The 26,239-nt window shown below is 46.1% G+C and overlaps 1 protein-coding gene across 2 annotated transcripts; it reads left to right on the plus strand.

Annotated features, from left to right (window-relative positions):
- The first annotated feature begins 18,933 nt into the window (after positions 1-18,933).
- Positions 18,934-25,817, plus strand: LOC136557508 (L-lactate dehydrogenase A chain). Of its 2 annotated transcripts, none has more exons than XM_066551443.1 (8): positions 18,934-19,047; positions 20,588-20,719; positions 21,450-21,567; positions 22,265-22,438; positions 23,219-23,392; positions 24,190-24,307; positions 24,701-24,824; positions 25,001-25,817. In XM_066551443.1, the coding sequence occupies exons 2-8, from the start codon at positions 20,597-20,599 to the stop codon at positions 25,163-25,165; spliced, it is 996 nt and encodes a 331-aa protein (XP_066407540.1). In that variant the 5' UTR covers positions 18,934-19,047; positions 20,588-20,596; the 3' UTR covers positions 25,166-25,817. The 2 variants fall into 2 exon arrangements, with proteins under 2 accessions (XP_066407540.1, XP_066407541.1); XM_066551444.1 differs by having other exon boundaries at positions 18,939-19,047; positions 20,591-20,719.
- Positions 25,818-26,239: the final 422 nt, after the last annotated feature.

The raw sequence follows: 26,239 nt of genomic DNA on the forward strand, positions 1-26,239 counted from the left end.
CTCCCCAGTCAGGGACAGGAGGTGACAGCCTCCCTACAAGTAGCTTCTTACATGCTCACAGGGTAGCTCTCAAGGCTATCATCTGCAGCTTCCTAATGTGGCAAAGAGCTCACCAAGGCCCTGTTGTGCCTTCCCAGATGGATGAGTTTCTCCACCACTCTCTGCTTAAGATGCTTTTTTTTTAAAGCCACAACTATTTTCCCTTACTTAAGCTGTAAGTACATCCTTACAACTTCTGGTGGTATCAGCTAGAAAGCTTTCCTTATCCTTCCCCAAACTGCTATGGAACAGCTGCTTTATCCAGAAAGTCACTTTAATAAACAGGGAAGGTAGCAGTGATAAAACTTAAGACCCAGTTTTCCATTATCCATCCTGTTTCCCTTTCTTAAGGGAAGAGCCTACCCAAGCACCCCTGTGGCTTAGGAGCCTTTGTATGGGAGAGTTTCAGTGTGAGCCATGATATTCTCAACTTGTTTCTGTGCTCTCCCCTGCCCTGCAGCAAGCACTGGAGCTCAATCCAAATGGGACACAGCAAGTTCTTGCCTAGCAATCAGACATCACTGGTGGTCTAACACTGATTCTCAATAAACCCAGTGACACGTGTTCCTATGGCACAGCTCAAAATCCTGGGGAACCACAAAGATACCTAACCCAATCTCCCACATGTTTTTCAGGCTACTGCATTTCCTCTGAGCACATCATCTCCCCAAAAGATAGCAAAGCCCTTGTCTGTCTGCTGACAGCAAGGGAGTTTGTTAACATCCTAGAGGGAAGGTGCTCTGTGGGGGCTCTTTTGGGGTGGAAGGGACCAGACCCAGAGGTGCAAGATGCAGCCAACACAGCTGACCTGGCTGAAGGAACCAGAGGTCACAGACCAGAGCCACTCCGTGCCCAGCCTTGGCAGTGAGCACCCCACAGACCCCTGGTACCCTCAGTAAGGGGGCTCTGTACCCTTGCACTCTGCTCTCCCCAGCCCACACCGTGCCAGTTCTCCTTTGTGCTGCTCTCCAGGCAGCTTTGGGCTCACAGCCGGGTGGCAGAGTGCCACCACAGTGATGGGAAAAGTGCCTTCAGGAATGCACCCGAGGCTGGGGCTCCTTGCTGGCACTTACACATGCTCTCAGCTGCTGTGTGTCCCTCCACAAACATTTCCATCCCCTCGAAAACCTGACAGCCTTCTGGTCTTCCTCTCCATTGTGAAAATGCCAAACTACTGCAGTAGTTCAGGTGTCAGCATATCCCCAAGGAAAAAGTGTCCTGGACTTAGGCCATGCCCTCCATGCATGCTAAGATCCTGTTGCTTTATTATCTCACTTAACAGCCCTCACAAGCCAAAAGTTAAATCTGAATCTGCTAAAGGCAGCTTCCCCCCAAATAAACCCATAAACCTGGACATAGTTTTGTTCTTAGAGCATCACCTTCCACACAGCCCTGCTCCATCCCCTTCCACAGGCACATGCTGACAAATCATCATTTTATTAGAATTCCTGCACCCAGCAGAAGTAGCCTCAAGCAGTGCTGACATCCCCACTTCCCTGCACCACCGTCCTCAAGCAAGCTCCTGCCCTGTGTGCTTGCCCACAGCCCATCACCTCTTTGGCACAATGCTGTCTCCACCACACTTGGACACCATGTCCAAGCACCTCAGAGCCTGGGAATCCCAGATCCCTTCTGTGTAACCTCCCCAGGACCTGGCAGCCAACACCATCTGTGTGCACCCACAGCTCTGCACTTCATCCCCTAAACCCTAAGCCTTGTCTGCAGCATCTCAACAGGACCCCAACTGCAAGTTGCAGAGAAAAGAGGGAAGCATTGGAGCATACCACAGCTAAAGCTTCTGCTAAAAAGACAAGACTCAAAAACTTTGGGAATTGGCCAGAGGCGACCAGACTTTCTGGGGCAGAGGCCGCCTCTCTCCAGGTGCTGCACAAGGAGTGTTTGCCTCAGGTGGGTGTTCCAGCCTGTTACATGAACCACAGCAGCATGTTGGCATCCTCTCTGACCTCACCTACAGCCTCTCCACCTGCAGCTGATGGGCTGATCCAGATAAATCAGCACTGACAGGAACTTGGACATACAGCATGTTCCATGATCGCAAGTGACAACGCCAGTTCAACAGCCCCACGACAGCCACTTCCCTGTAAGCACTCCCCCATTTCTACCTTTGCCCAGCTGCAGATAGCATGTTAAGGAAATAAATGCAGAGTTGTAAAGCCACGTGGTCCCTAGGTGACAATCCCTGAGCCTGGGCACGGCTCCCTCCGCTCTGGTCATGAGCTGATCACGAAGGGAACCAGCAGCAGCGAGGGACACGGAGCAAGGCTGGCATCAAGGCCCTGCCCTGCCAGGTGTGACTCAGCAGGACAAAGGCTGCTGGGCCAGAAGCAGGCAGCAGGCATCTCTGCTGCTAAGCACCAGCCACCCTGTGCTGCAAAACCAGGCCTCATGAAGCACATCACTGTGCAAAATGCCTCAGCGTGGCATGGGACAGGAGGGAGATGTCTCTGTATGGAGACATTATGTCACCAAAACCACAATGTTTCCTTTTGCCCTGCGGCCCTGCAGAGCTCAGGAAATTGCACCCTCACAGTCCTTCTGCCTCCCTCACCCCTCAGGCAGAGTTCCCAAACTGGTTTGTGCTGTTTTACAGCAGGCAGTGGAATGTTTCTTTAGGGACCTCAGTCTTGGATGAGGATCCTGGGTGCTGCAGCAATGGAACTGCCTTTCTCCATGGCTTGCCACTCCCCTGGGCACAGCTCCTCACCTTGCCTTAACAAAAGTAAACACACACAACAGCCCAAAGACAAACACAGGGGTTACCATTCGAGTTTGTGATTGCCATTCTCAGGTGATAACCACTACCTTACACTGAGCAAGCACCACCACTCCACTGTGGTAAACCAGAACCAGTGTCAGAGCTGCGATCCAGTCCTTAAGTGAGGTCCTATTCAGCTAAAGTATTCAGGATCTCCAACAGGGATTTAAGATTAATTTTTCCCCAGGGAGGCAGGAAATCCCTCCTCATCATACTCCCTCCCAGAAGTATGCCACAATTTCTAGACTTCACATCACAAGACTGGCAACCCTTTTAGTTCTAGAAAAGGGGATGATCCCAAATCTCAGCCAGGCCCAGGCATTCCCATCTGGAATGGGACAGACTGCCAGCAGTTTCACTGGTGCTGATCACTCTCTCGTGAGAGGAGATTGATGAGAGCAGCTTTGAACCTCATTCCCCAGCCATACCACTGACAAGCTGACTCTGTGACACACACCTTCATATCAAAACACATGAGGGGGCAGAAAAAAAAAACAACCCCCAAAACAGCAGTGTTCATTCCCTTACCAGCCCCAAATTCAGTGGTGCTTGCCAGCCCCTGCTCAGATAAGTATCATGACAGGCAGCTAGGTAGGGATATCTCACTCAGGGAAATGTCTGCTTTGTATCCCCTCTGCTCCCATCCTTACCCAGGGCAGCATGGCTGGCAGAGTCTTGCCTTGATCCCTAACCCCCCAGCCCTGTTTAGTGTGGGCAGCCTGGTTTCTGAGGCCACAGACGTGCTCTGAACCCCTCCCTGAGAGCTGCCTGTCATGCCCAAGTTGGATGAGAGCTGGGACAAAGTACTGCCAATCCCAGACTCCAAATCTGGAGACACAGAAGAAAGAGCAAGTTTTCCTGCCACCTGAGATGGAAGCAGAGGTGCCCTAAAGGCACAGCCCAGTCTCCATGGGGTCGGTGACTCTCAGTACCCTTGGAGACCAGCCAGAAGAAATCTCTCAGTGTGGAGAGCTGCTTCTGGGGAAGTTACACCACACCCCAGCATCCTAGTTCGAATCAGGCCCCTGTACCCTGCAGCTGTGCCCTGTACCCACATAGAGAATGCCACAGGCCTCTGGAGCTCTGGCCTGCATTCAGAAATAGTGGATTCCTCAGGAGACAGCAGGAAAGGGTGAGCAACACTGCCTGGGGGCAGCTGGAGCTGTCACAGACACTCACAAACACAGCCCCCACTCCTGGGGCATGTGTGCACTGGGACACAGAAAAGCACCTTCTGGAGCCTCTTATCACTTTGGACTTGGCTCAGTGCTCTCCTCCAGACACAGCTGGCATCAGGCAGCCAGAACCACATCCCTGGCATCAGGCATGACGGCTTTACCTCGTCCTTTTGCTCCAAGATATCTTTGTCCACAGAAGGGTTCAATGTGTCAGTGTCATGGCCATAAACCCGACTGTGCCCAGGAGACCCTGTGCTGGAAGAAGTACCAGATGGAGAAGCTGCACTTTTCAATCCAGTGGCTGATTTTCTGCCAGCTTGGTTCAGTCCATGGCTAATCTGCATCTTCTGGGAAAGGAGGAGTATCACAATTCATGTCTAGAACTACCCAATGCTTTTTCCACCACAGGAAAACCCACAGACACGAGTGAGAAAAAGCTCAGAAAGACAAGCAGAAAGCAGTTTTGCTTCTGCCCTAGTCAGACTCCAATTTAATCCTACAGGGCACAGCACAGCCCTGCCCAGAACCCCTCCATTGGAACTCTGACATTTCCTTCCCTGCAAGAACGCCTCTCCCTTGCAGCCCTGACTCACAGCCGTGGCTTCCCTTTATGCAACACAGCCCCGCTTCCTGCGCAGCCGGCGATGCCCGGTGCCAGCCGGAGCCACGGCTGCCAGGCTGCAGACAGCCTGCGAGGGAGGGAGAGAGGGAGGGAGGGAGGGAGGCACCCCTCCTGCTCGGGCACCTGCGCTGCTGCCTCGGCTCATTGCACTATTCCAGTGTTACTGCCCCCCAAACATCACCCACACCCCCTTTTGGGTGATGAATATCGAGCTCTCCACCATCAGAATCTGATGCTATAATTAGACAGCCCTAGAGCACACATTGCTGTGTTACACAACACAGCTCAGGGCTCCTGGGCACCGGCTACATTTGCATTTTAGTCACATCACAGACAAACTCTTAAAGCAAAATCTCCCGAGTGGCCGTGGTCACTGAGCTTTGGTTCAGATGACGAGGCAGTCTGCAAGCACTGCAGGTTTCCCTGGTCTAAAACTACACCAGAGGTGAACTCCAGTCAGCAGTGGGTGTCAGTCCACAAGACAAGACCAGAGTTTGCCAGAAGTAAAACCTCCAGCACACATACAAAGAGGATGTCAGGTCCTTACTATCCAACTGTTTGCTCAATATCCAGCCCCCTTTAAGGCACACAGGTTGTTAATGCAGACACAGCTGCTCACAGTTCTATGCAAATCTCACTGCCAAGGCACTACTGTTAGACCAAGAAATGGCTTTGATTCATGTAAAGGTTAATCTCAAAAGCCAGGCTCCAAACTCCAAGGCTTCACAGCTCTATCACATTTCTGTTTTCTGTTCCCTGCAGCAGCAGGGCAAGTTCCTGCCCAAACCTCTTCCTACAACTGCACCAGGAAGCACTGGTCTAGCTGCACTAACTCACACTAATAAATCAGATAAGTAGCTCATGTTACTCACTTGCAGCTGACTGACACGGTGATAGCTCTGTCACTTTTAAGGGGCTGGGTGAACTGCCCTGCTGTAGCACTGTGTGCCTTGCAGGAGCACCACAGATCCTGGTGCAGCATGAGCCATATGGCATCTCCAGACAGCAGCGCTGTGAGCCAGAGCCCCAGGCTCCGTCTGCAGCTTCCCCACCTACCTGGTACAATTTATAAGCAAGTATTTGTGTATCTAACTCCCATCAGATGCAGCAGGATTAAAATTCTTACTGGAACTTTAAAAATCCAACCCTGGGCCATCCCTGCTGACACTGCTTGGCAGGAGGGCAGCTGGGCAGCACAGGGCCCAAACCTTGGCAGCTGCACACACAGCCTGTACAGCTGCTTTGGAAACTGCATCTGCCAAACAACTGCATGAGGGAAAAAACTGATCAGGGACAACATTTAGGATCTGTTGTTTCCCAAGGTTACCATCAGCTGTTAAGAATGTTTACATAATCAAAAAGTCAGCAGCAGTGGTGAAAGCCCTTCAGCTAACCTAGTCAGCATCAAATGTTCTAAAGAAAAGACCATTACCTAATTCAACCTAAAAGACCATTCTCCCAAACCCAAGTTTCCTGCATCATCTGCAAGACATGATCTAAATAATTCAAAACTTCACTGGATCTAGGCCACAGACAGAGGTTTGTTTTTCAGCAAGATGGCCCAGAGGAATTGGCTATTTTGTTTGAATTTTTCCTGACTGACCATATATAAGGACCCCTAGAAGCAGACTGAATGGATGAGAAGTAGAAAGGATACTGGCAAGGGCTAACTTCAGCTCAAAGCTTGGCTCTCCTCACTCTAAGGGAAGATAAAACCATGGATTGCATCAGAATCGTGTCTGAGGCTGCTGAGGGTCCACAGGTTAATTACAAGAGATGTGCAAACATTCTCAGGCCAAACAAGCTTGTCTTCTGTGCGCAAGGGATCCACACACACATCTCCAAGGGTCCCCAAATGACAGTGGTTGAAAACCCATCCAAGGAGAAGAGAAACCAATTTCAGCTTTTCCCAAGGAAGAATCCATGGAATGAATTCTCTTGGTCGACTATGGAAGGAAGGAGCCCTCATGGAAGTGGCACAGCTATGTGAACAAAAAGCATCACCCAGGCCAGCCCTCAGGCTCTTTTTAGGTGCAGACAGTTTACAGAACGATTGCAAAGGCAAATCTTTAACCCTGAAGTATTTTTTCCATCTGTGGAAATACTATTTCAAGCAGTCCAGAGTCCAGTGGTTGACCTTACTTTTGGGTATGTTGGTTTTTTCCTCCCCATTATTTGCATGTAATAATGGCAAATTACATAAAGTGAGGAAATGGGACCAGCACAAAGGTCAAACTAATTTTCATATTAAAGGCCTTGCACAATTATTTTTACAGCAGGCCTTTAATGACATCTTTAGTCCAGTTACAAGGTTGAGATTACAGGCATTTTCAGGTAACTTGGGCAGGCTATCAATACTTGCTGGGAAACATGTTTTGTTTTTTGTATTTCTTTGTCAGAAGGAGATGGCAGTGATTATACTCATTTCAGAGAAGCTAGATGTTATATCCTCCCTCAAAAGGACAGAAACCATAGGAAAAGAAACTTGTTTCCACTTGACACAAAAAGTTTCTCAAATCTGCTTTATCATAGGCAAGCTTTATAAGTACAATTACAAGTACTAGAAATGCAACAAACTATTTAATACATTGGCCAATATTAAGCATCTACCAACTTGATCACACACCCACATTCAAGATTTTACATGAAATAAAGAGCTTATCACTCTGCTTGAGGTTTCCAGACAGATTAGGTCAATCCGGGGACAATAAACTTCAGAGAAACTGTGCCACAGCTTAAAAAGGCTGTATTTAAAAGGAAGTACTGTCCAGACATGAATTATCCAATTTCCAAGAATCTGACCTCTGCAGGATACATGAAACTGCACGTAAGAACTGACATATTAATATAAGTTACATTTTAAAATCCTAACATTTTATTCCACACTCTCCAAATTCCATGTCATGCGTTCAGCAGAACAGCATGGCAATGATGAGAAATTTTAGAATAATTATATTTTTATTAGCTAAGGACCTCCAGCTCTATGGATCTTGTGAATAACTCTGCGGATCAAATTTATCCCCTGCTATTGTATCAATAGTCTTAAAGATTTATATATTTTTTTAGTGCCCAGACTTTAATAGATGTTTTGCACCAGTATTTTCTGCAAAATCAGACCTTCAATGCATTAGATACCTAGAGTTTTAAGTGGTTGAAAACTTCACTGTTTGAAAACAGAAATGAGCATAGCCACAGCCCCTATCAAAATTCACTATCAGCAAGATAATTATTTCTTCATCTCTAAACTTCCTATTTCTTTCTCTCCTAAAACCAGATCATATGAGCAAAGCTTTGAAATTTAGAGAGTCGATATTTCTTTTTGTTAATCCTATTTCACAACCTCCACTACTTGCACAGCTCTATTAAGCAATTACCTGGTGATTTGATTGGTGTGCACACCACAAACTATGTATTTGTAACACACTGCTCCCTGGGACATGCAGCCACATCCATGGGCTCCAGCAGAAGTCAAACAATGGGGCCACTGTTCCAGCCCTGCCTCCTGGCTCACCCTCTCAGGGCAGGTTTTTTTCCTCTCTGCTTCCCTTCAGTGCTACCAGGGCTGAGCCACTGCTGCAGCTTTCCTTACAGCTCCACTTTCTGGAGTCCTGGGACTTGGTGAACAAACAGAGTTCCTCACTTATAAAAAAGATTCTTGGAAACAGAAATTCAGGTTTTAGAAGATAGAAAGGCAATTAGAAGCACACCAGATGGTAAATTCTGATTTTTTTAAGGAAGTAATGTAATTCTGGGAGCCTAGTGGGGGAGGTAGGGGAGAAAAGGAGATTCAGGTATATGGTTGTTCAACTGACAGCCTTTTACCTGTCAGTATCAAAGAGGAATAGAAAAAGCCTAGAAAATTCATGAGATGTTCTTTTTGGGTCATGCTGTAGTTCAGCCAGTTCCAGCACAGCCTCCTGTGAGTTTGGGTGAGCCTGCCGGCTGCCACGCTGTGCCCATCCTCCATCCTGCATCCCCCCGGAGCCGGCCAGCCCCGCACTCTGGGAACGCCAACCATCTGCTCCAGCAGCTCTCCCCTGCACAGGCTGCCGGGGCAGGCTCCTGCCCGCTGCCGAGGCATCCAAAGGCGCTCAGGGTGGATCAGCACTTTCCCCTCGCTCCGTGCGGCTCCCGCGGGCCGGGGATGCCCGCTGCACTGAAACCAGCCCGCAGCACCACGCCCCAGCTTCTCCACAGAGGGGGAAAAGAGATGCACAGAGGATACCGAGCACAGCAAAGCCACCAGAGCTGGTGGCTGGTCCTGCAGCAGTGTGCAACCAGCCCATGGCCATTGAGGCAGCAACGAGAGGCCAGCACACGCTTCCAGCGGCACTGCGCCACGGCAACACGGCTGCTGGGATCCCTGCACGGCTTGGAGGCACCTGTGTCCCTGCCACAGCCCAGGGCTGCTGTACCTTGCTTTCAGCACAGCCCTCTGCTGCCAAGGAATGGTGTCTGGAGGTTCATTTCCTGCCTGCCTGCATTCTTGCAGGGTCTGTGGCCACCCAGTTGGTGCTGCTCTGTGCTGGGGAACATGTGGAATCATGAGAACATGGTACAGCTGCAGCATTTACTGGCTCAGGTTTGCATCTGCCAATGTTTATGCTTTGGGAAGAATGCCATAGAGCACTCACCTGGTTTAGAGCTACAGAAATGTTACTGATACATGCTGTGAACCAGGAGAGGTGCTAAAACCCTCCTCTAATAGTCCATGTCTCTCAAAGAAACAGTGCACCATGATCCAAGCCAAGAAGCCAGCACACAAAACTGCGGAAAAATCACACTATGAAAAGTCAGCGTCCATAAAGGAGACAGAGGAGTCCTGTGACTTCATCCCAATGAAGGGATAGAGTGTCCAGAGGGGCATATTCTTGTGGGGTTTCTCTCACAAGGTTTTGGAGGACACAGCCTCCTTTTATCTGAAACTCCCAGCTGCATGTTGCTCTCTTCCTTTCCCCGCTGGCTGAGGCACTAGGGAGGTATGGCCTTCCCGAGCTGTCTATCACATACTCCCTCTTGAACCACTCAAGTCACTGAATGTAATTCTTCCATCACAATTTACCTGGTTCTCCTAAGACTAATCAGACCCAGGCTTCAGAATAAGCAATTTTGCACATTCTTGGAGCAGTTTCACCTGCAAGCTTTAGATTTTGACACTGGGCACAGAAGAGCTTTGGACCAGTGTCTCCTAGTCAGGAGAGCAGATAAGAGCATTTCTGAGGCACAGACCCATATAGAGAACCACCCTCATCATAGCACACTCACAGCTAAACTCCAGGACTTCCAGACTAAGGGGAAACTTAGATTCACCAGGAGAGCGGTCAGCAGTACCCTCTGTATCTGTGCTGGCTCCCTGCTTATCACAGCTGCATTTTACTTTGGTGGGTCCATCTGTGCTATTTTCTTGTGGCTTGCAGCCACATGCTCAAGGGGATGAGTGCAGCCAGAATGAAAGGCTGTGTGACAGCCCAGAAGCATGCAGCACACTCTGCCTCCCCAGGATTAACCACCTGCACTTCAGGCTAATGGCAGGCAGCCTGAGCTCTGCAGGAACATCAGCTACTCTCCCTCCCAGGGGCTCTCAGCTGAAACAGGCTGTGGGTGGGTGCTGGGGAAGGGAGCTGTTGGCCATAGAGACCACCAGCGCCTCCAGGATGAGCACAGCAGACAGGTTCCCCTTTGCTGTCCTTTGGCACACGGCCTGAGATGTGAGACCATGCATGTCAGCAAGTGTGACAGGGCACAGAGACATGCCACACCTGAAGGCATCCTGCTGGGAGCTTGGGAACCCTGTCAGAGTGAGGCTTCCATTTCTGAAGCATTCTCTACCCCCACTTGCTTCCTGCATGCCCTTCTCCTCTTTCCCTTCCTCCATTTGTAGCAACACGGCATTCTGCATGCTCCCCAAGAGAAATAGGGCAAACATAACCTGATTAACCAGGAGGATTTGGGCAGGAAGGGGCGGGGGAGGAGATTAAAACCCAGAGCAGGACAGAGCCTTTCCCTCTCCCATTAGCCCTCGCCTATTCAATAATTAACGTGCTCCGCGGTGACTCCGACTTTGGGATTTGCTATAAAAGCTTCTCGTAAACTCTGTCTCAGCATGCAGACATCAGACCAAAGAGAACACTCAGTCTGACAAGCTGAAATTTCTTCCAGGCTCAGTCAGAAGCTGAAAACCACTTGGATGTGAGCCTATGGCTGCATTTTAAAACATAAGGATCCCTCTTGCTGCTGTTCACCCATGGAAGAGACGGCATCCAGCCTTTATTTGGCCACTCTGCCTCTGAAACATGGTTTAGAAGTTAATGCAGGCTTTCTCCACTTCATGTACAAACCAACCTCCAAGGCTGGCAGTGCCCCATGAACATAGGAACATAAGACACAGGCTCTGGCTGCCCTCCAAGCCTATTCTGATCTACTTTCTTTCCATCCCTTCTTTCTTGCTTTCCTTAAGGCATATAGATGTTCAGGATGGAAAAGTAAAGCTACCCACATGCAGAAAAGATGCCTTCCCCGACCTTCCACGGAGCTATTTTTGGCTGCTCTTATATGCCTAAGAAGAACTCTTAGAGGCATCATGCACCAAACTAACTGCCCCTCAGTAACTTCTGCCTAGGAGAGATGAAACATTGCAGAGATTATTTTTTTTAAACATTTTAATTCTCTCCATAACCTAACACACTACTGACTCCTAAAACTCCAGATGTTGTTTGCAAAGGAGCACATTTTTAAAGGGACTGCAAGCCTAAGATTATTACCCAAAGAACGCATGCTCAACATTACACCTAAACATACAAACAGAACACTAAAGACATATACTTAATCCAGAATTTTCCAAAATTTATTGAGTACCACAGCCTTTAACTGACTTCACTTTTCAAGTCCAAACCTGGAGAAGAAGCAGCTCCAAAAGTTTCAGATTGAAACAGATTTCTTTTCAAAATATGCACCCCCACAGAGTTTATGAGATTCAAAAATGAGGCTGGGTTAGCAGCCAAACACATGCACAGAATAAAGAAAGCACCAGTCCTAGCTCCATCTGTCAGAGCACATGAATACACCACATCACATCCCAGCAGCCAGAAACCTGGCCTCTGCTCTGTCCTGTGTCTCTCAAAGTCTAATGCTGACATTTTTGCAAACTGGCACTGCCCAGACTGCAAACATTTCAGTCGAGAGGCTGAGAGCAAAGGCTGGGTGAGCCCCACTGCCCAGCAGCTGCCCAAAAACTCCTCATGAGGCAGGGAGTTAATGCTGACCCAGGGGACTGCACAGCCCTATTGCCACTCCAGCCACTTTTTGCCCTCATACAGTGAGCAAAATCTAAAGCGTGCAGCTATCCTTTCCCTTCTGACATCACAGCATTAAATATCACACAAACACACAGCCTATAGGATGCATAAAGCAGAAATGCTGTACTACTAGCAGAAAAGATGTGGAGAATATATGGGGAGTGAACTGTTCAGGAGACCCAGCCTCCAGAAATCCAGCTCTGTGCACACACACACACACACACACACACACACAAGAGAACACATGATACTGTCTTCCAGCATCTCACATTTGTATCACATGGCATCTTTTAAAGTGCTCCTGAACTGAGATACTGCCTCTTAAGGCCAGAACTGCATAAGGTTTAGGGATAAAACTGATTTTGCACAGAGCCATGAGAAAAACAACACAGGGCTGAGGTGGCCAGAGAGAAATGCTTGTACCTTGCACTTAGGACACAGGCGTGCTGCCCCACTTACTACAGGGCCCAACTTAGAGAACCATGAGGCTCTGTAAGTACCAGGATTTCTCCACAGGAGCTAAAAGTCATGCTTCCTCTCTTCCTCCCTTTGGTAATATTCTCCCCCTTAAACAAGACTCACCACAGTTTGCAAAACAATGAGGTCATGCCCTGCAAATGTTTGCTAAACACTTGTGCAATTTCATCCAAATACAGGCTCAGAGGGAACACAAGTCAGAAATGCCACATTTAGCACAGCACTGTGAAGACGATTCATTGGCAGTCCATAGGCAAGCAGCAACCTTTCATTTTCTATTTAAAACTCCAGTATAAATAAAAACCCTGAATTAATCAATGGAGATAAGGGTTAGTATTTGTGTAATATTCTTGGAAAACACAGCATGCCAAGTCAAGAACCATATTTAGCAATTGTTCTGCTTTACCACATTCACCCCCCTGGTTCATTCTGCCTCTTTAGCTGATGAGCCCTTTCTGCTGTGTGCCTTTACAGTGCCTGTGCTGCAAACCTGTGCTCCCAACAGAGATGTGCAGCCTGGTGCCTGCCTGAAGTGTATTCATGATCTCACTGCAGCTAGATAATGAAGCTGAGTCCAAGGACCATTGCCCTATAGCAATTGAGGCTGCACCTCTCTCTCCCCATCTTTATTTTTCCTTGGAATCACTGCCATAGTTCAGACCTTTGGTACTGAGTCATGGTGCAAGATATCATGCTTCAATCAAGAAACATGGGCATTTAAAATTGAAAGGGTGTGGAAGAAAATTTGGACTACAAAGCAACTCTTTCCTGCAAAGGAGAAGAAATCACTTTTCCCTTCCTGACAAGCCACACTTTGAACATACATATGACAACAGGGCTCTACTGTTAGCACACAGGATGTAAAATGCATTTAAAACTCTGCCTAGTAACCTCTCAGGACATGTACCACAGTCATGTCTTTTGCCAAGGGCTCTGAATCCACCTACAGAGCTGCCAACAACCACCACCACCACCACCACAAATCCAAATATTTAAAAGAATACCTTGTGCAGAAACAGTGAAGTTATTTTTCCCCTCTGAGAAGAGCAGAGGTGTTGAGGTCTGCAACACAAGCCAACATCACCCTCAGGACTGCTACCCTTGGGCTCAGCCAGCCCAGCTGCAGCTCTTTAAGGGGTGGCCCAAGTGTGGGAACCAAAATGAAAGCACCTGGCTGCCTGTCTCCATTCTATTGCTGCTTCTGTTGAACTGCAAGTTAAACTTCATCTTCCTCCTCCAAGTAAGGGATAATCATTTACTATACAGGTTCCTGTACCAAGTCTGTGTGTCTGTAATGCTGAGAAGTGCTCTCAGCTTCCTGCAGTGGTTGGTATGGCCCAGCAGTTTCTTCCCCATAGGAGGCTGACTTTCCAGCAATGTAACTTGGAGTTCTGATTAACAGAAATGAAAGTTTGGACACAAACTTTTTGATTTTTGGTTGGGAGAGAATGCATAATCTGCTGTCACACAGAGCATCAACCGGATATATAAGGTCTGAAATGCTGGAAAAGAGTCTCTGTCCAAAAGGGAGGCAATATTGTGTAGTTAAGTGCATGTCACTTATCAGAGCATCCCATTTCCTGCAGTTCCTAAGTAAATGAGTAAGATTCCAGAGTTGCATCAAGGGAATGGGTTTGGCTTGGAATCTTGCATGGTGACTCATGCTTTCATGAATAAATTCATTTCCTTAGAGAAACAAGACAAAAATCATGTGTTCTACTTAGTCCAGCTACCTAGAGTGTTGATTTAGGAAACCATTGTAAAAAAATACAGTTTGATCTAGCTTTATATTGAATTAATAATCCACAGCAGTTATACTTGCAAAAAAAACCAACCTCTTATGGGGAAAAGAAAAACTGGTGTGACTTGGAAGTTCTGGGTATTGAAAGATGTCAGCTAGAAAGCAGTTTGCTATCAAACCATACAACTGACCAAAAAAACATTGTGGAAGTCTGGGTGTTCCAGAAATTGACTCTTACTTATTCAGCTCTCCATATTTATTCCCCTCCTGCACATTTAAAAATGGGTTGCAGAGACACAGAGCTGTAAACATCAGGAAATGAGAATTGCATCAGCTAGCCCCTCCCCTTCCCCACAATGACAGTGCAGAGAAAATGGGCATGAAGCAGCAAAAGCCCTGGATCCCTGTAACACCAGCATCCTCACGTGTGCATGGGAGCAGCCAAGGAGAGGGACCCAGAGCTGTATGGATCCTGGCTAATCAGCTTTGTGGAGAGATACTTGTTAGTGCAAGCCAGGATGAAACTCATCTTTCAGCTTTTAGTTTTCTTAGGAGATCAGTTCAAATGGTTTGATGTGGCTATACTGACCAAACTGGAGCCACACAAAATATGGATTTTTATGGAGTATGAACTAACTCCTGTATCTTACCCTGGTAAGTATTTCAAAAGAATAATGCAAGAAATCTGGCTCTATAAACTTTTGGTGTCAAGTTCCACTCTGGAGTCTGGGCCTGTCTAGTTCAGGAAAATGACATCTATCAATTTCATGCTGCTTTATAAAGCTGAAATGATTCATAATTAACAAATTTCTGCAGTACCACCATCAAGTTGGTAGGCAAAAACACCTTCACATTTTACAAAAGAGAAATGAAGCCATTAAAGCTGGAGGAAATTGTTCAGGTCTCAGAATAAATCAAGGGGAAAGACAGGACAGGAACATGCTGTAGCTATGTGTAGTGCCAGGTTCCCTCACACACTGACAGCATGTGAAAGCAGAGCTTTTGATGATGTCAGAGCAAAGGCAGGACTAATCATAAATGGAATAGCCCCCAGGATTTTTAAGGGCAAATTAAGCCTCTTGTCTCAGGTAGAAATGCCACTGACCTTTCCAGGGCTGGTCAGCATCCCCAGTAGCTTTGGGTTACTGATAACCTCCCAGCTGAGCTATAGGTCACTCAGCAAACCTGCAGGTCCTGGTTTGGTGTCCCTGTTCACCCCTGCACCACCATCAGATTTTACTCAGACTGTAATGAGCCAGGACCTGAGCAAATGGAGAGAGCAGAAATTAAATGTCACCGCGTAAAACCTCCTGTATACTAGCAAAATGGAGGTAAATTTAGAAACATTTTGTGTTTTACTGAAAATAGCAAAATGTACACATTGAACTCACCTTGTTTAACTGTCTCTGGATTTTATTTCTGTGACAATGGGCTAATGGTATCTCATAGTTTGAAGGCAAACACGTTGTTTAATAAGAATGTGGCACTTGTTTCCATCTGCTATCACTCAGATCCTGATCAAATGCCACCTCAGGCCAGTGGAAAGGCTCTGTTTCTAAATCCTAGAATAAAAATATAAACATTTCTACATTCAGCAACTTCTGTTGCTTTATTTTTCATGTTTAATCTGTGAAAACTATTATGAAAAGGAGGGCAAGCAGGCTGAGGAAGGGTCAAGCTTCCCTGGAGAGACACTGTCACATTTCTGGCATTCCCATCACTCTATCAACACCACCTCCTGCCACCACGATAAAAGGCAGCAGTGGAGAAAGAACAGGAAGAATAAAATTTCTTATGTACACATGTGAGATAAGTCAACCCATCCCTACAATCAATCACTTACAGGAAATCAAAACAGACCTGGCCTCCATCTTCCAAGTGCAAGAAAAATGCCTGTAATTTGCTCACCCCGTCCTGTTTGTGCAGTTCTGAGCCTTCTCTCATTGAAGCTCTCTGAGGCAGAAAATCAGTGTCAGTCATGCCAGATGTCTGCTTTCCTCCTGAGCATCTACTGCTGATAATAAGATCACAAAGGCCACATAAAAGGAAAAATTTGGCCATCACAGCTCCCTTCTCAGTTCTGTAACCGAGATAAGTTAAAAGGTGAATGAGCACTGGCATATTAAAAGCTGACTCTATTTTTTAATTTAAAAAAAGGGTTCTAATCTGCTTAGCATCATCACTGAGGACACACTGGGACCAGGATGGTCTTGAAACATCCCAGCTGGTTTTCTTTGGCCTGCTCTACTAAAAGTAGGATCCCTGGTTTCTGAATAGACACCAGAGAGATAAGGACAACCTGATGCCTTATAGATAACAGCAATTCATTCTTGGTTCTGTTCTCAGTAACAAGCAACACGAACACAAGTGAAGGCAAGTGAAGATGTTACTGGAACTTGCACCCTGAAAACCATGTCCAAGTTCATTTTGTCTGAGCCACAGCCTAAGAAGATTCTTACAATACCAATAGTCTTCTCTTAGGAGCTTTGGTCTCACTGTGAGTAGTAAAATACTACTTGCTTTACATTAGTTACCCATTTTAAAATGCTTATTATTCTTTTCAGCCAGTATTGTCATAGAAGCTTCCTATCTTGCATTTAAACTCTTTTAGAAGTAAAAGTTTTTACAGGCAAAAATATTTCTTATTGGTCTTAATTCCTGTCAAATGTTTATTTTCTGTCCTGCCAGATGTCTGTAACTCCAACCTGGAGTCCCATGCATATAGAGCCACTATAAATACAGATTCCTGGGATGAAAAACTAAACTTCCTAATCCATCCTTGAGGCTTCTGACAGAACAAGATGCTCAGTGAACCCAGAATAATGCAGAATGACAGAACTATGTTTCCTTTTCACCCTGCATTCATGTGGCTTTGGGCAAGCTCAGCATCTACCCACACTTCCCTTCCTTAGTGACCAGTCTTCTCTGAAACGGCACATCCCACAGGCATTGCTCCTTTCTCTAGCAGCAGCAAGGAACAGAGCACATCTAGTGCAACCAATATATATATTTATGTATAAATATGTATATTTAACGACCAGTATGTATATTTAATCTCCCTTGCTGGAAGTGCTGGTCTTTAAAATAAGCAGAATTTTGTATTTTTCTGTCTTGTTTCATGCAAATCTACATAAATCCTATGTTTCAAGATGTTTTCTCCCCACTATTTTTTGCTTCTGTTATTTTGCCAATGAACTGTCAAATAAATGGTGAGGTTTTGGGTTACCATTGCTGTCAGATCACCCCAGCAGAAGGGAATTATCACTGGGATGGTGTATGACCAGGCATGCCACAGCAAGATAAGCACCTCTAAAGGAACTCAAGCACATCCTAGGAGCTGAGGATAGATATGGCCAAAAATCAGTTAGAGTCAGAATCCCAAAAGGAAACTAAAGTCAAAGATTGTAAAGGTACCACAACTACAATAAATGAAAAAAAAAAAAAGGAAGCAAAAAGATTACTGTAAAAACAAGAATGAGAAAATAAAGGCAACACAGCTACTCACACAAGATTAAATTAATACTTACCTGATTTTCAGTAAGGATGAACATGATAATCCATGGGGTAAGGACAGGATGTCTAAGAGAAGAAAGAGAAAGCAGAAGTGGGTAAAAGATAATACATGAAAACAACTCACAGATGGTGAGCAAAACTCACCGAGTTTGCCGTTTTCCAGCTGGGAAGCCAGGCATTTTCAATTCCAGAACCCTCATGTGCACAAATCCAAAAGATTTTTAGTAAATTTGCCTACTTGAAGGCATTACCACAGGACCAGAGAACAGCAAGTTCTAAGAAGTAAGCCATGATGGAAGCAGTTTGGGCCTGTGATTTTGATGTCCGTGCAGTTCTTCAGAAAAACTTGCAAAGGAAATCTAACTAAAAACATCTTATTCAATGAATAACAAAGGGATAAAAGGCAGCATGGATTTACTAAAATCCAGTTTTGTAGGATGACTCACAAAATAGTATAGTATAAAATTGAAACTTCAGGCATTCAGGAAAGAAACTTTTTAAAAATTGGTTTTGCTTTTTGCTGGGAGTCCGAGCAAGAAATAAGTGAATGGGAGAAGGATTTGGCTTTACTAACCAACAGCAGGGTGACAGGAAACTGGCAGCATGGTGTGACTGAAACCGACCGGTGTGAGCCCAGTCATGGAATTTCCACCAGCTTCAGGAAAACATTAGTGCTGTGTTTGAGGCATCGCCGTCCTCCATGCAGCAGCCCCTCTCAGGAGAAAAAGGATTTTAAAAGTATTTAAATTGAGGAAGTCCCACAGAACATACATCCCAATGACCAGGGAACCGCTTGTGCGACCGCGCAGGGCTCAAAAGGTTTGGCTTATATAACCTAACACAACAAATGAGAGGGAATCGGATACGTAACTACACGGAAAGGGGAAGTAAACAAAAAACCACAAACATCTATTGATTTAGATGGAAATTAGAAGCTGGTTTTCAGCCACCCGAGAAGAGGCCCCGTTCGGAACTATCGCCATAAAGCCCTGAGGAGGAGCACAGGGCTGGGACTGCCCGGGCGGGAAACAAAGGCAGGAATGCCTTGAATTCCCACAAACTCTGCAGAGCCGGAGCGTTTGCTTTCACTTATCCCGACTAGCAGCAGAGCGAGTGAAATCTCCCCGGCCGACGGCCCTCAGACGAGTCCTGAAGGCACGCATAGCTCAGCGCCTTGGCCCCGCCCCAGCTCCCCTGCGCTCGCCTCCCTCCACCCTCCGCTCCATCTCCTTCCCGCTGCTCCTTCCCCCTCCTCCCTCTCCGTCTCTCCACCCCGACGTGTCGGCGGGCACGTCCCCACCGCCACAGCCCGCCCGCCGCGCGTCAGCCGCCCGAGCCGTATTTAAGGCGGCGGCCGCCACCTCCCCCGCCCCGCCGTCACAGCCGCGCTTGGGTGAGGACGCTCGGTAGGTGCGATCGCCGTGGCGTGAGATGGGTGCGGGCGCCGGGGGTGCAGGAGCAGGGGGAGAGCGAGAAGGGGTCCCGCAGGCGGTGCTGATCCCACAGGGGATGCTGGTCCCGCAGGCGGTGCTGGTCCCACAAACCTCCGGGGGGACGCGGTGGAGCAGGGGCGATAAATGGACAAAGTCCGCTCCACGCCGCCTGCTCCGCTGAGACCCCCCGGCCGTGGTGGAATCTACACCGGAGTCCAGCCTGCGTGATTTCCACTCGCAGCCCCCCATCGTCCCTCCCTCCATGCCCTTGAGCCTCCGTGGATTAGCTTGCTTCCCGTAATCGGTGCGTGCGGCCCCAGGGAGTGATCCTGCAAAGAGACTTGAGGATGGGCTTAGGGCTGCGTTTCAAATACAGATTAGTGGACCACCTACCATTCTCTTGTTTCTTTGAGGGGTATGGCACTCTTAAAAGGAAAAAAAAAAATTAAGAGACGTGCTTGAGTGGGTGGCTCTGATCAGCCTTGAAGTGCTTATAGTGCTTAGGCAGGACTTGGCACATGGAGAGTGCACTGCATGGCCACGCTTCAGGAGGCTCCTGCACAGGAAGACTGACGTAGCTTGCTTGATTTTTCCTAAATATGGGCCCTGCTGGCTTCCTGGCCCTCCCCTCGGCCCCAAAATTTGCAGTCCTTACCTGCTGCTCTGCTCGGCTTCTCATGCTCTGAACGAGTCGCTGCCTGTTCAGCACCAGACAGTCGTGTGGTGTCTGTACTTGCATCCGTCTGTGCAGCTGCTCCTGCCCTGGGCTCCTCAGGCTGCTCCCAGTGCAGCTCCCAGTGCAGCACCATTTCCTGGGAAAGCGTAGTGGTGGCTTCCACGCAGAGACGGGGATGAATGCACAATCCTTTGTCATCGTTGTGCCATTTCTGCACCCCCTTGGCTCTCAGAACCCAACTAACCAGGATGCTGGGCAGCTGCAGCTAAAATGTGAGGGTGGGAGAGATGGTAACACCAGACTCCAGCCATCTTAATTCAAAACTCAGTAGTTTCACTTCAAAACAAATTTATGAAGTTGATGTGGTGGCTCATGCTGCCCTAAAAAAGGGCTTGCCTAAGTGTTGCACAACTTGAGCTCTGGAAAGGCTTCGGGGCACAGAATACCAGTTTTTCAGGGTGAGAGAACAGAGGGTGCCAGACTGTGCTATGCTTAGAAGTACTAAAATGGCTTCCTGCACCTAAATGTAATATGGATGGCCATTTAGAACATTCTGCTGCTGCTGGAGTGCCACCAGCTATGTAATATAATCAATGGCTGTCAGGCTGTACTTGAGGCAAAGCTAGGGTGAGCTTGAACAGAGGATTGTCACAAGTAATTTAATTTAGTTTTGCAATCATTTTGTGGCATACAGACAGTATTGCCAGACATTTTATTCATGTGTTTTGTATCCATTTTCTTATCATCCTGGAATAAACTCTTATCTTGCTGGATATAACTATTTTGGTATCAGTAAAAGCTCCAAAGCTTAGAGAAATGATGTTTCTTTCCTTTCAGCAGTGCACCATGTCTCTCAAGGATCAGCTCATCCACACTCTCGCCAAACAGGAGAGCCATGCTGAAAATAAGATCAGTGTGGTTGGCGTGGGTGCAGTGGGAATGGCCTGTGCCATCAGCATCCTCATGAAGGTAAGTGTCAGGCTTGGGAGGAAGCAGCAGAAGAGCCTGAGACCTAAATGAGGGGCAAAAAAAGTAGCCACCCTTATTAGATGAACTTCGGGTTATACAATCCTTTTTTGGGCCTGAAATGAAGCAAGTCTTCAAGCTATTGACAGAGAACAAATAGCTGCAGTTCTTGTAGATAAAGTTTGCCTCAGGATCAGGCAGAATGTCCTTTATGTATCATTTTAAGAGCTGCATTTTACCTTTGTGGGACTTCCAGACTTCCTTCTAAGTAGGAATTCTCTTAACACTCTAAATATACAAAAAGATTGAGAACTGAGGATCATTTTGTCTTGAGCAGAGCAACAGAATGATTCTTTGCAGTGTAGTCTGGAAAAATTGGTCCTTGACACTCTGAATGACTTGTCTTCTGCCTTCAGTTATCATACTGAAAATGCCGTGGTTAACATGAGGCTTGCTTTTCTTGATGGTCAAATAGGTTGCATATGAATCACTATTAAATTATTCTTTGTTATTGTACTGCTTAATTGTACTCCTATTTCATGAAGAATGTGGTTATGAAAAGTATAAAGTGAACTCAAGGAAGTGGATATCCCAGGGGACTAATTGAAGGACTCTGGGAAGAAGTGAAGTGTTAGAGATGACCAAAATTGTTTAAGTAGCTTTTAAAATAATTGTAACTTCATGGTTTGCTGAAAGAGGCAGCAAACTCACCACTGCTCTTGGTCTCCTGTAGGACTTGGCTGATGAACTTGCCCTTGTTGATGTCGTGGAGGACAAGCTCAGAGGAGAGATGCTGGATCTCCAGCATGGCAGCCTCTTCCTTAAAACTCCAAAGATCGTCTCTGGCAAAGGCAAGTAGTTGGCTCTCATGTGCCCATTGTTTCTAAATGGAGGTACACACTTCAGGTCTCACAAGGACAGCCTGTCACCCTAATTGTTGGTGGGAAAGCTCATGGATATAGTATTCAGCTGACATTTTAAAATATACCTTCTTATGGCCAGGCCAGCTAAGAATTTTCTTCCAGGGTTCACTCAGTACAAAAAGATGGATTTCTTAAGTACTTGTGCACCTTAGAGAACTTTATTTCATGACCAGTTAACCCCTGAACTCATTACTGCTTAATTCTGATAACTTTTAGTGGCAGCCTTGAGTAGGGCAAAGGCTTAACCAGCTCATACCTTAATTACATCTCCTACAGGTAGTAGGTTATGAGGGCAGAGCCTTCTTCCTCTTCTATCTACACAGCACTTACCCTGAATGCTATCCCAGCAGCTATCCCCAGTCCCGTTGGTGGCTGAGAAGCAAGGAGCAAGGCTGCCTGCAGCTGTGTGTTAAAATAGCAACATGCCTGAATGTTGTGGCAAGAACCACTGTCTTAAAATTAAATTTCATTTTCTATAGGGGCAAAGTCTAGGGTAACAATTACTAGGGAATTGCTGCACACTCAGACTTGAGAATTTGAGATCCCAGTACAGAAAGGAAGTGAGAACTCCTATTCTGAACCATGTGTAGTAGAGGTCATGTTTGACACAGCCTTTTGTTTGCAGATTACAGTGTGACTGCACACTCCAAGCTGGTCATTGTCACTGCTGGTGCCCGGCAGCAAGAAGGAGAGAGCCGCCTTAACCTGGTCCAGCGCAACGTGAATATCTTCAAATTCATCATTCCCAACGTCGTTAAATACAGTCCTGACTGCAAGCTGCTTATTGTCTCAAACCCAGGTTTGTCTTGTGCTGCCATAAGAGGATTTGGCTTAGAGAATAGTCGTTCTTCACTAAGGTGGCATTAGTGCACAGGCTTTTAGAAAACACTTGTGCTGGGGAAGAGAAGGCTCTGGGGAGACCTTGGAGTACCTAAAGGGGCCTAAAAGAGAGGTGGACTTTGCACAAGGGCATGTAGTGATAGGACACGGGGCAACTACTTTAACTGGAAGAGGTAGATCTAGGTTAGCTATAAGGAAGAAATTCTTTTATTATGAAGGTGGTGAGACACTGGAGCAGGTGGCCCAGGGAAGTTCTGGATGCCCCATTCCTGGAAATGGTCATGGCCATGTTGGATGGAGCTTTGAGCAACCTGGTCTTGTGGAAGGTGTCCATGCCCATGTCAGCGGGTTGGAATGAAATGATCTTTAAGGCTCCTTTCAATCAAAGCCATTCTATGGTATCGCTATAGCAAAAAAACGTCATCTTCCTTTTCCAAACTCAGCAGTTTTGTCTTCTGAGAAATAAACTTGGGTTTTCAGACCAAGTGATCTTGAACACACTAGGATCACTGATGATTGCATGCATAGCATAAAGGCAGACCTGAGAGACTGTTCAAAATAGTAATAATGTTATATTAAACAGTCATTATGTAAGCCCACTGCAGCGCCTGGCCATGGGCACTGCTTTGTACTCTGTTCCTGAAACTAGCATGAAATGCTTACAGATGAATGCAAGGTACCATCCTCATTATCAGTCTGCTCACGAGTGGCACTTGTTATCACCCTGTTCTCCTCACAGTGGATATTTTGACCTATGTGGCCTGGAAGATCAGTGGCTTCCCCAAAAATCGTGTTATTGGGAGCGGCTGCAATCTGGACTCTGCCCGTTTCCGCCACCTGATGGGAGAAAGGCTGGGCATCCACCCGCTGAGCTGCCACGGATGGATCGTTGGAGAGCACGGAGATTCCAGTGGTAAGGGTGAAATCAGGCTGGCTGTTACACAGAACTCCCTGATGCTGTCTGCCAGGAACACCTTGAAAGGCTACAGCAAAACATTGCTGTAAAACCTTTGCACTGCAGCACCTTAAAAATGCAAGTTCTGATTTAAGTCATTTGCTGCACAGAGTAACCCTAGATGATCTATATTTGACCTGAATGACTGTGCTTGGAAAAGGTCATTACTGTAACCTGAGCTGGCTAAACATTTCTAGGCTAGATTGTTCACGTAACTCCCAAAAAAACCCAAACTGAAGCAGCAGGAGGATAAAGTTCTCTTCAAGGGCCTCTCAAAGATCTGTACTGGAATTACTGGCAGTCACTCAGCTGCCATTCCTGGCATCTCCTAATCACTGTATATAGGAATTGCAGGGGCAAGTCTGGAGGACAGGAGAAAGCACTTTTTCCTTATTTAAGCTGTACTTTTCCAAGCAGCACCAGAGCAGTGCTGTCTGCTTCCTGACACTCACCAGAATGCAATTGGAATCAATTCTTAGTTTGGGACAACTTTGCAAAATGACTGTCATTTCAGTTAATATTGCCCAGTTATTTCACATTAACAAAGGTGTATTCAAACTTTGTGACACTGTGTATAAATGTTGATGTGCTCCTAGGTTCTCAGGCTGCAATTTAGGCTGGCCTTATAGGTCATACTATATTTAAGATTATAGGTAAATCATAATGATGTGTTGCAGATTAATCCAGCTAGATCTCATGTTAGTTGGAAAAGGACTGAGTATTGTGAGATTAATTTATCTATGTGCAACTCTCAGTGCCTGTCTGGAGTGGAGTGAACGTTGCTGGCGTCTCTCTGAAGGCTCTTCATCCAGACTTGGGAACTGATGGAGACAAGGAACACTGGAAGGACGTCCATAAGCAGGTCGTGGACAGGTAAATACTGGCTTGGCTTTTTTATAAATTTCAACACAAGAACAAATCATGAAGGATTGAAAAATCTCTGTTCTGCAGTACCCAGATCTAGAATAGCTCAGTAGCCCCAAATGTCAGGATGCAAACATAATGGAACATGAAATAATATTTTAAGGAGTAATGTAGTTAAATTTTCATTATTAATAAACTTTAAATTAGGGAAGAGCTTAAACTTCTAGGCTTCCAGTATAATTGTGGGGACTAGTGTAAAATGCAAATAGAATTACTCACTGCTAAGTTCATTTTGGTCCTGTCAGAAAATCAGTCAAGCTTCTGATGCCTCCAAATTGATCCAGAGACCTCTGAAAGCCTTTCTGGTGCTTGTTCTTTATAATGAGTGTTGTGTCTCTGCAGTGCCTATGAGGTGATCAAACTGAAGGGATACACGTCCTGGGCTATTGGCCTTTCTGTGGGAGACCTAGCTGAAAGTATTATGAAGAATTTGAGAAGAGTGCACCCCATCTCTACCATTGTTAAGGTGAGCAGCTTCTTTTTCCTAATTTTTGTCTTACTGAGAATTAAGTATGTCTGGAATTCTGAAAAACAGCAATCGTTTTCTAGTTTCAGTTAAATTTGGTTTCCTGGTAAGATATTCTATAAAATATACAGAGATATATATAAATTCCAGCCTAACAATCCTTATGTACCTTTCAGGGCTTGCATGGAATAAAAGAAGACGTCTTCCTAAGTGTTCCTTGTGTACTGGGCAATAATGGCATCACTGATGTAGTAAAGATGATCCTAAAACCTGAGGAAGAGGACAAATTAAGGAAGAGTGCAGACACGCTGTGGGCAATCCAGAAGGAACTACAGTTTTAAACCTGCCCAAGCAGTTTTTGGGTCTTAGCAATTTAACGGGTTTAGTGGTTTGTCTTACGTTGCACTTCCAAGTAAGTCAAATCTTTCAATGTATTATCTCAACTAGAACACACAAAAAGCTCAAATCTGAACAATGGAGTTTCCTGAAGATAGCATTAGGAAACTAATCTAGGGTTTTCCCTGTTCACAGACACCCATGTTCTTAGCCAGAGCTAGATTACCTAGTCAGTCTTGTTCAGTGAAGTGGTATGACAAATCCAGCATTCAAAGCAGCACTGCCTAAAAAACCTTTGCCTTTTCCTCTTGTTTCATGTTGGTTCAAAGGAATAAGGAGGAATCGCTACACAATGTGAAACCAAAGACATTTCTTGAAGTTAAAGGATTGTCAAGCCAATTGACCAACCTTTTCTGCCAGCTGAATCGCTTAAATATTTCACTGTTGATAGGTCCAAGTGTATTTTCCTAACACTGCTTTGGAATTTTTGTGGGTATTTTTTTCTTAGAGAACCTTATTTTTGTGTACTATATCAGTCTAGTTGTAATTTCTGTCTCCAGAGCATGTTTAAAAAATGTTAAGGTTTCTATGTGCAACAAGACAGTGACTGTCCAACTGTAGTACCAACTACAACACCAAATAAACCACAAACTGTTATTTCTGTCTCCTTGTTTTTCTTAATAGGGCTTGGTCTCCACATGCAATTCTATTTACACCCACCTAAATCAATTCTATTTTTCAAGTCACACTAACTCAAACAGCACCTGTGTAATCATGTTATATGTTCAGCTGCGCTGGAGGCTTCAGGCAGTTACATATTTATGGAAGTCTCATCCAGGTTTTTAAAATAAACTCCAACCTCTTCAGAGCCAGCAGGAACATGAAAAGCCTTAAGGCAAAGGCTCAGTCTTAAGCCACGCTGGTTATGGTGCTGAGACCAAGAACCTTTTGAGTTTTCAGTTTTCACTGGTCATAATAAATGTGATTTTCTCCAGTTTGGCACAACATATTCCAAATCTCACAAGTGAAAGCATGGTTAAGCTGACACTGCATATTTGAAAAGAAAGCACGTCATACAC

The sequence above is a fragment of the Molothrus aeneus genome, chromosome 6, assembly GCF_037042795.1.
Source record: "Molothrus aeneus isolate 106 chromosome 6, BPBGC_Maene_1.0, whole genome shotgun sequence".
NCBI lineage: Eukaryota > Metazoa > Chordata > Aves > Passeriformes > Icteridae > Molothrus > Molothrus aeneus.

What these genes read in the sequence shown, in the direction of transcription:
- LOC136557508 (XM_066551443.1), top strand. Translation starts at nt 20,597, where the DNA reads ATGTCTCTCAAGGATCAGCTCATCCACACTCTCGCCAAACAGGAGAGC. An exon ending in CCATCAGCATCCTCATGAAG is followed by an intron (nt 20,720 to 21,449) that starts GTAAGTGTCAGG and finishes GGTCTCCTGTAG; the next exon opens with GACTTGGCTGATGAACTTGC. An exon ending in AAAGATCGTCTCTGGCAAAG is followed by an intron (nt 21,568 to 22,264) that starts GCAAGTAGTTGG and finishes TTTTGTTTGCAG; the next exon opens with ATTACAGTGTGACTGCACAC.